Source organism: Manacus vitellinus, unplaced genomic scaffold (genome assembly GCF_001715985.3).
Source record: "Manacus vitellinus isolate BGI_N305 unplaced genomic scaffold, ASM171598v3 scaffold_5_pilon, whole genome shotgun sequence".
NCBI lineage: Eukaryota > Metazoa > Chordata > Aves > Passeriformes > Pipridae > Manacus > Manacus vitellinus.
The window spans coordinates 598343-607336 of NW_021940682.1; the positions used below are offsets into that span (position 1 = coordinate 598343).

Here is an 8994-nt window from a genome sequence, read left to right on the forward strand (position 1 = left end):
TACAAATATATGTTTGCTCACAACTTTCCCAACTGTGACAATAAAATGACTGGAGTTGGTGAGATCTTAATTTCTGTGATGGGACAGGCTCTTTGCCATACCTACTTACTAAAGCCCCTTTACTGGTCACCCTTTTGCCCAAATGCAAGCATCTGAGCTACTGCAGGACAGAAAGATGACGACAGCCCTGTGCCTCATGTATCTGATTGCATAAGCAAGTGATTTGCATACCTGGCACGTTTACTGGGGGAAGCCTGTGGGGTCTTTAGGATCTTCCCTGTTGCTGAAACACCAGCAGAACCCACACAAACTTCCATGTCCCACATCACATGTGCAGCTGCACGGCCTGTCCAGACACATGAGAATGGCATTGGCCTATAGCTGGGCAAACCATAGTAGTCAGCCTGGCACACACACAGCAAAAAGGCAAGTTGGTTAGCTCATGCTGCAGCTGGACGTTGTCTCCTTTTTGGCCAAAATATAAAGGCTCTTAAGCAGATGTATTTTGAACATTCATAGTCAACTGAGTTATGGGGTGGAAAAGCATCACCCATGCAGTGTTATCCAGTATATGCCCTATTTTTCTGGTTCATGCATTTTCACTCCTCTTTAGCTTTCTGGGCACATACTGTACCTTGTAATAACATGGAAGAACAAGGGCCTCGAGTCTTTATTAATTGCTACTACTGTAATTTTACAAGGAGCTATTTAGGAAATTCTAATTTTTGTTACCATAGGAATGAAGCTGTAGGATCCAGCAGAAGAACAATTTAAACAGCAGTGTTTAAGTAATTAACTTCAACTTTAATTCTCCGCTCCATCCAAGCTCCTCTTGGGCATAAAGAAAAAGACTTTAAAAAAACTCTCTTCTCCTCAGTGCCACTTGAGTCTAGTCCAAATTAGGAGGTACAGCCCTGTTATCTATAGCAGGGCTTAGCAATCTACCTTCCCACCCACAGAGCACTGCCTCCTCTTCCCAAGTGAAGCAGCTGCAAAATCCTCCTTGGCTCAGGCAGAGCTCCTCATCTGCTTTTTCTCAGCTAGTTTAAAGCAATGTTTATGCAACTTTAATACATTAAGAATTGGATAAACAGAAGAGCATCTAGTCCATAGGTTGGGATGCTCATACCTGATGAGTTTGCCCATTACTCAGTGTAACTAGATAGGGCCACTTTTGTGTACCCCTTTCTGAGCTGGTTTGCTCCTCTTTTTCTATTTGAAAGGTTTAGGTCTACATTAAGTAAAAACCAAAACAGGACAGGTAATTGTTTAGTCATTCTGCTGGCCTTCCCCAGCAGGCAGGAGGAGACAAGGCAAGGAAGGAGAACAGTGAAAAGCTGACACTCACACTTGCCATTGCCTCCTGTTTGTTTTTTAAACCTTTGAACCATGGAAACTTATAAGCAGCAAGAAAGTGGAGAAAAGTTTTATCTTCCCTGGCTTTAACTCTTTTGAGATCCTACTGTTACTGCTCAGATTTGTGAACAGTGTTCATCTCGTGTTTGAAAGAGTCTTGGAAGGGACTACTTTGCAGAACAAGGAATCTTGCACCCCTTTAAACAGATGTCTAGCATTGATGAGATTAGGATGTTCCCCAGCTCTCAGTAATGGCAACAGGTCTAATGGCTTTCATAGCATATGAGGGACAGCTTTAATTGTCCACATGTCCTGAAGCACAACACTTCTTTCTTCATAGATGCTTTGACTCACTCATCCAAAGTCTCAGTCAGGAAGTGGAAGAAGAGCTGTGTCTGTAACTCCACAGATGCTGTCAGGTGGTGAAGCCACTTAGAGATTAAGAACCTAATTCCTGTCTCTTCCTCAGCAAATGAAGATAAGCCAAGAAAGCAAGCCAGTGACCATATTTTGGCATGATTTTCTGGCAATTATAGTGGCCTTATTTATCACCCAACATCTCCTTTTCATTGCACATTTCTGGTGTGCTCCAGCATTCTGCCTCACGTTCTTGCTTCTACAGTCTGGCTTATCTTTCAGCTGTCTGGCCAAGTCTATTCCAGTAAGCTATGGTCACAGGATCCTGCCTCAACAATGCATTACAAACTGGTCACAGGGATAGGGAACTACACAGTTACACCAAAAAAAAAAAAAAAAAAAAGACAGTATCAACACTAATCTAGCAGGGTATTATCAATCAGACCCAGCTATCTGGAGATTACTTTGTGTCCAGTTCTGTTTTTAGCACTTTCATAGCTCCCACTATTGTTACTGTTGGCTACAGGCAAATAGGTATTTTCAGACACCACCCCCCTCACACACACACACACACACAGATACACAGACACACTTATTTCTCTGGAGTTGCCTGAGCTGTTGAAACTGGATCCTTTTATGGGAATGTACAAGAGGGGTTTTCATAAGCAAGCTGGAGAATCTGGGAGGCACAGCTGGCGCTCTGTCGAGGTAGCTGAGAGTGCTCCACCCCCTTAAATTCACCTTCTTGTTCTTGCCCACTTATTTGCGCCTTCGTTTCCACACAGATTCACATACGTGGTCACAGTCAAAAGAGGGGACCTTAGTCATATTTTATGTAATATTTCCTTGCACGTCAAGTGGAAAGAAAAGGAAAGAGGAGGAGGATTCTGAAGGACTAGGATGTTTTTATTGGCTTTTCATTTCTTTTATCTCCCACCCGGCTCCAGGACCACAGGAAAACATTTTTACCACAAAATCCTAGTATATTGATATCTACAAAAAGGATGCAACAGGTAAAAAAAAGGCTCTTGTTGATCCTATGCTGGTGTAGCACTTTAACTGAGCACTTAACAGGTAGTTTTGTATTTTTTAAAGACAAGCTCTCAAACTATTAGGAATACCAGGGTGAGTGGACTCTTTTTTAGTGTTTCAAGTTTCCTGCAAATACTTCAACATTCTTTTGCATTATTTTCAATCCAGTCAAAAGACTGGACAACCACAGAAACCATCAACTAAATGTAAGATAAACCAAAAGGAGAACCACTGAAGTTATTTACAAAACTTAGACATGACAGTGAAATGCAAACACAAAAGAGGAGTGGGGTGAGTGCAGCAGGGAAGAAGGAACAGTTTAAATTTATCCCAGTATATTATCAGAATTCCCTCAGGTATTCTATTCAAAAAGGTAGAATTTAATCTGCCTTGTCTTTGAATAAGCAATATAGTCTCCAATAAGTTCTGCCTCACATACGCCTTTTTTTTTCGTGAAGGCCGACAGAGCTACTTCACTGACAGTGTTCTGGTAAAATACCTTCTGGGTAAACGTCTTTTATAAACAACCCATTCTGAAGTTAGTGAAACAATAATACATTTATGGGACAGAACCTTGGCATGTCTAATACAAAGTCACTTTGGGGAACTGGAGATGGTTGATAGCAGCTGAGTCTAGCCTAATGCTCTTACCAGCACATCATTATCTCCTTTTTCTAGAATAAACAGTATCTTACAGTTCCCAAACTGGCACAGGAGCATTATTAGACTAAGTCTCCTTATTTCCTCATCCCTGTGGGGCAATGACATGTTAGAGTGGTCATGGAGCTGTCAAGTTAATGCAACACCACTGAAATACCTGAGGGAGCTTGCAACTCTCATATTACACTCCTTATCTCATCGAAGGAAAGGCTGTCTGTAGAAATGGATTTTTAACATTTATGCCTCCCCCTTGTGTTTCTACCACATGAACTCACCAGACTATGTTTATTTCTCAAAAGATCTCTACAAATCCAAACTTTACACATCGTATTTTCTTGGCTTCCTGGTAAATACGTAAAACCAGGAGAGCACTGAGAACAAAAATTCTTTGAGTTGTTGAGTCTAAAATTCCTGTGGAAATCAACCAGAATTACAACTATTACAGTAGTAATGTGATATTTAAAAAAGGATCTGATCTTAGGGGAGAGGGACCATAATATAAATGCTTTCATCTAGCACAAGCTTTGAAGAGACAAACTGAATAGTACTAATTCTGTTCCACTGGAAAAGAGGAATATTGCCACTTACTTCATGAGAATTAGGTTTGATTTGGGTTGGGAAGTTTGTTTGTTGTTGGGCTTTTTCTTAAAAAGTGATAAAAGTATTTTTACTCTGGAGAACCTGGAGAAAATAGCATAAAAAGCCAAGGAAGAGAGAATTCCTGGCCTCATCCTGACCGCCCTGACAAGAATAAGGTCACAGATATCCTTTTGCACAAAGAGTTTGTCTGCACAGAGGGAGGAAAAAGTTGCCTGTTGACAAGCAGAAGAAAAAAGCAGAAGACAAACATACCTGACTTGCCCACACCAGCCCGACCAAAGATCGCCAACTTCACTTCTGCACTCTTAGCCATGCTGGAAGGAATGGGGTGGTGGCAAACTCACTCAATTATCAAAAGTGAAGCAGAAGAACTGTTCCCAGCTCCTGTGTTTGGCTTCACTGTGTCATTGTGACGTCAATGCAGAGCCTGGGGAAGAATACCACAAGGATGGAACTGCAAGGAGCCAGGCTCTCCCTTCCCCCCGCCCCCTTCCCTTTTTGCTTTTTTTAAATAGTCACGATAATCGATGCTCCGTTCCTGCTTTAAACATTGCAGTAACACCACTGACATATTTGGCACTGTTTGTGCAAAACCTACCTTCAGCTTTCTGGCTACTGCTGTTTGCTTCATGCTGGCACTGTAATATTGCAAAAGGTACTCAACAAGGCAGAGTGCCTGCCTTACAAGGCTCCTTATTCTTTCTTTCTCTTTCAGTTGCAATTGCATATATTTACTGTATTTGACTCAACTGCAATGAATTACTTTTTGTAGAATATTATTTAATAAGCTGTGAGCACTCACTAGTAGTGCCTGCAGATAGCTAATCTTTCCCTGAGCCCTCCAGTTCCAAAAAGGTTTCAATTACTCAGCTGCAGTTGCTTAAAAACCTCTAAGCACTTTTACCTTGCCCATTGTACTAAGCAAATCTGTACCCAGGAAGTTTGCTAGTGCTCACACATAAATGTTCAACAAAGCATGGGGTTAGCAAAAGAATGCCAGAATTGCTGGTAATGTACCTTTAACAGGCTGTATGGGAATTACCTATATTCACAGTTTCACTGCATTACCTTGAGCAAGTCACCTGACACTTCATCTCTTTGATTTGATTTCTCCAACCTGGACAGTAAAATATATAACCATACCCGTCCCTGTAGAATGTTTTAAGATCTTGAGGGGAAAAATGGCAACTGAGATGATGATGATGATCCTCAGCCCTGACTTAAACATCAAAAATTCACTTTACTTTTAAAACAGGGTAGAACTTTACCTGTGAATGCAACGTGTTATGAAGGTTTGCTGTTGTGCTGAAGTACCCACTTTAGCCACAAATTGTAACAGTGACGTAGGAAGCTCACTATGTCAGCATTATCTGCTCTAGAGCAGAATGCATTTCAAACACTTTACATCGAGAAGGGTCCCGATTCATGTCTGACGTCGTAGCGCTCCTGATTCCTTTTGCCTAAGCCTAAGTATCAGATCACTCTCACTCTGCACGGACAGTTAGAAGCACGAACTGTTTCAGGATGTAGCGGGATGGGCGGAGGGGACAGAGAGCGAAGAAACGGTGTTGCCCGCCGGTCGCCCGCCGGTCTAACCCGCAAACTCGGTCGCCTTGCGGCACGAGCGTGCGCCGCAGGTTCTGTTACCTTCTGTGCAAACCGACTCATCACCCCCTGCCCCGTACTCCGGCGGTCCCGGTCAGTGCGGCCCGCCCGGTCAGGGCGGCTCACGCGGCGGCCGGACACCGGCGCTGCCCGGCACGCCCGGCTTCCGCCACCCTGCGGGCACCGCGGCCCCCCAGCGCCGCATCATTCCGCTGCACGGTAATCCTCTCACTCCCCAACACCACACCACACCTGGCCCTTTCTCCCTTCTCCCCTCGCACCCGCCGGAAAACCCCCGGGGCGGCGCACAGCCCCGTCCGGCGCTCACCTCTTGCCGCTCCCGGCAAGCGCGGAGGGGCCGCGCTCGGCGGGTGCCCCGGCGCGGCCGCTGCGAGGGAGGCACGGCCCGGCCCGGCCCGGCCCGGGCGCTCCCCGGCGCTCCCCCGGCGCAACGCGGCGCGGCGCACAACGGCTCCTATTCCAAGGCCCGCCGCCTCCGCACCGCCGGCGGGGCTCCGCAGCGCCGCGGGCCGCCGAGCGGGGCGCCGCGCCCCCTGCGGGCCGCCGGGAGCGGCGCTGGGCCGGGCCGATGCCGTGGCGATGCCGGTGCCGGTGCCGGTGCTTTTTCGGAGGAGAGGACGCAGCCCTGTAATTGGGAGCGCTCGGCGGTACCGCAGCGTTTAATTACGGCTGTTGTTCGCTTGCACGAGTTCTGAGCGAAGCGCTTGCTAGCGCCGAGTCTGCTCCGCGGGTTATTTTAGCGTCTCGGGTATTCTCCTTCCCCTCCCTCTCGCTCGCTTAGTGCTGCTCGCCAGCACCAGTCTGTGCAGCCCTGCGCAGAGCCGGAGTGTCTCCCTGTCCTGACACACATGACAGCAAAGTGACAGTAGGGCTGCTGCCCCATTGGGCCGCTGCCCCATTAGACCGCTTTCCAATAGCATCAACTTTTCACGCAGAGCTCTTCCGACTTTCTCACGTGGCTTATGGCAAAGTGTCATTACTTTGATTTGCAAATGTGTAAAATGAATCGTGTAAAGACATCAGCCTCTCCAAGAGGTTCGTGTCACAGCCAGGGACCAACTTCTGAAATTACAGGACCAAATTTATCAGGCAGCTCTTACTTCCATGTTTATTAAACTATCCAGTAACATAAAGATACATTAGTAACAGATGTGAACCAGAACTGGAAAGCACTAAGAGTTCAGTGGATGTTCCTCCTCTGTTTCTGTTCCAGCCCAGATCTGAATGAGATACAAAGCGAGTAAAAGAAAAAGCTCTCCACTCACTGTGTTCCTTGATGCAAAATTAAATAGGGGTTGGATTGGAGAAGATCTTCCATGGTCCAAGTGTCTCTACAGGAGCATGATAAACGTTTAGGAGGCAGGGTGGCAGATCTGAGGAGAAATGAGCACCTACTATTCCCTCCAAGATGTGCCAGCTGCAGGCACTCAGGAGCAGATCTTAAAATAGTTTCACTGCATATCATTGAAAAGCAAAAAAAAAAAAAAAAAATAAAAGGCAGATGTGAAAAGCAGTTGTGTGGTTAATGCTTTACTTGTTAAAAATAAACGCTGGATCTTTAAGCCTTCACTCACTGTTTGGTTTGCATAATTTAGAGGGATTAGCTTTTTCCATCCTCCTAAGAGAGGAACTGGTGAGTGTCTATTTTGCATCTGGGGAAATGTGCACTAGTCTCGAGGCCTGACATTTGTTTTGTGTCTGTGGAATTCACGCCGTATGGGGCTGTCAAATTAAATATGATAACTGGCTTTTCCAAAGCAGCAGATAATTTACTGGTCATTAAAAATCCTAGTGGCTGTGCAGTCAGCTTGTGCTGAAGTCTCTTATTGGTGCCAAGGCATAAGAATTTAGTAAACACTAAACATGGACACAGGCAAAGGTTTTGGATGGTTCAGGCCCAAGGCTGGTCCAGGGCTGCTTCAATTGCTACTTGTTTTCTGAGTACTCACTGTGTTTCTCATACATAATATTGATGAATTTGAGTGGAGTTTTTTCTACCCAAAATGGGTTTTGAAAGCCTTAGGCTTTAGTCCTGTAGACCAAGGGCCACCTTGCTTTGTCATAAGCAATATTTTTTTGGTACTTGTGTCTGACATGGTATATTTTCTCAGTGGCACTGCCACTTCTGCTGATCAAAAAAATGCTTATGGTTGTTATCTTGGAATGGGTAATGAGATCATTGAGTGAAGACCACTGATTGCCTGAATGATGGGGCAGGTTAATTTTCTACCCTTCCATTTTATGAAAATTAGGGAGAAAGGAAGCAAAGCTGAATGTATGTGGGGTCTGAACCCAGATAGTCTGTGTGCTGTCAGTCTAAATTCAGCCTGATCCATCAGAAGTCAGGAGAAACCCCTTTCCACCCACCAGAGCCATGTGCCCTGGATTTCTCCCTCTTTCCCCTTGCATCTTTGATGAGTCATAGTGTTTCACAGCTTAATTCATTTTTTAAAATAGCACTTTGATATATTTAAAAATATATTCTTGTTTTACCAGGAAAAAGAGCAGTCCCAGCACAGGATAGCTGGCTTGTGGGAATTATTGGCTGAGATGGAGCTAAGGGTAACTCACTCTTTTTTGTAGGCTCCTTTTCTACACCTATCAAAGCAGTGAAGTGTTTCTACTCACAGTTGTCAGTGAGTTTATCTGTGGCTTTTGGACTCCTAGGGGCAACACTGAGCCTTGCAATAAGGCAGAGCAGGCGACCTCCTCTCCCTTGGGGAGCACAGGCACTGCAGCTGAGTCACCACCAAAGAGCTGGGCCCAGCCATGCTGAGAACATGGAAACTGTGGCTGCAGGTTCTGTAATGTGGGCCTGCACCTCAAAACAATTCAGATTGTTTTCTTAATTTTCACAGAATATCTTCTGAATGTTTTTGTGTTGGCTTTCAGTAATGTACATAAATCTGTTCAGTTATGTTAAAAAAATTGCAACTTTGTCATTAAATCATGAATGACCTTTACTGTTAGTTTGATTTATAGTCAATATGAAGTATTGCTCTTTCAAATTAATATTGCATTTTCTCATATTTTCTCCTGTAGCTTATAAAACACTGAGTTTATTGTGATGAGTTTTGTTAAGCGTAGGCCAAGGATTTATAACTTCTTTTCCTTTCAACTTTTCCCTCAATATGTAGAAGAAAAATCAAATATGTGTTTCTAAGATGCAAGGTTTATTCTTAATAATTTTTCATGTCTAATGAAGTAAATAAGACCACAATCCTGCAAATATTTGTTTGTGTTTAGCCTCCCATGGGCAGGCTTAATGGAGTGGCCAAGGCAGCTACAGCTTCCCCATTAGTACCACTCGAAGGTGCATTGCATAGCTGCTGGCAGAATCCAGGCTTCAACATTCTGAAGGGC

At 44.6% G+C, this 8994-nt stretch overlaps 1 protein-coding gene across 1 annotated transcript in view; it reads right to left on the reverse strand.

Annotated features, from left to right (window-relative positions):
* RERG (RAS like estrogen regulated growth inhibitor) overlaps positions 1-5327 on the reverse strand; it is a 101506-nt gene extending 96179 nt beyond the window's left edge. The window contains exons 1-2 of the mRNA XM_018080237.1: positions 5274-5327; positions 4258-4432 (exon numbers count right to left, since the gene is read on the reverse strand). Of these exons, the coding sequence (XP_017935726.1) occupies positions 4258-4318 (61 nt within the window). The 5' untranslated portion in view covers positions 4319-4432; positions 5274-5327. The remainder of the gene's footprint in view (positions 1-4257; positions 4433-5273) is intronic.
* Between the last annotated feature and the right edge of the window lie 3667 nt (positions 5328-8994).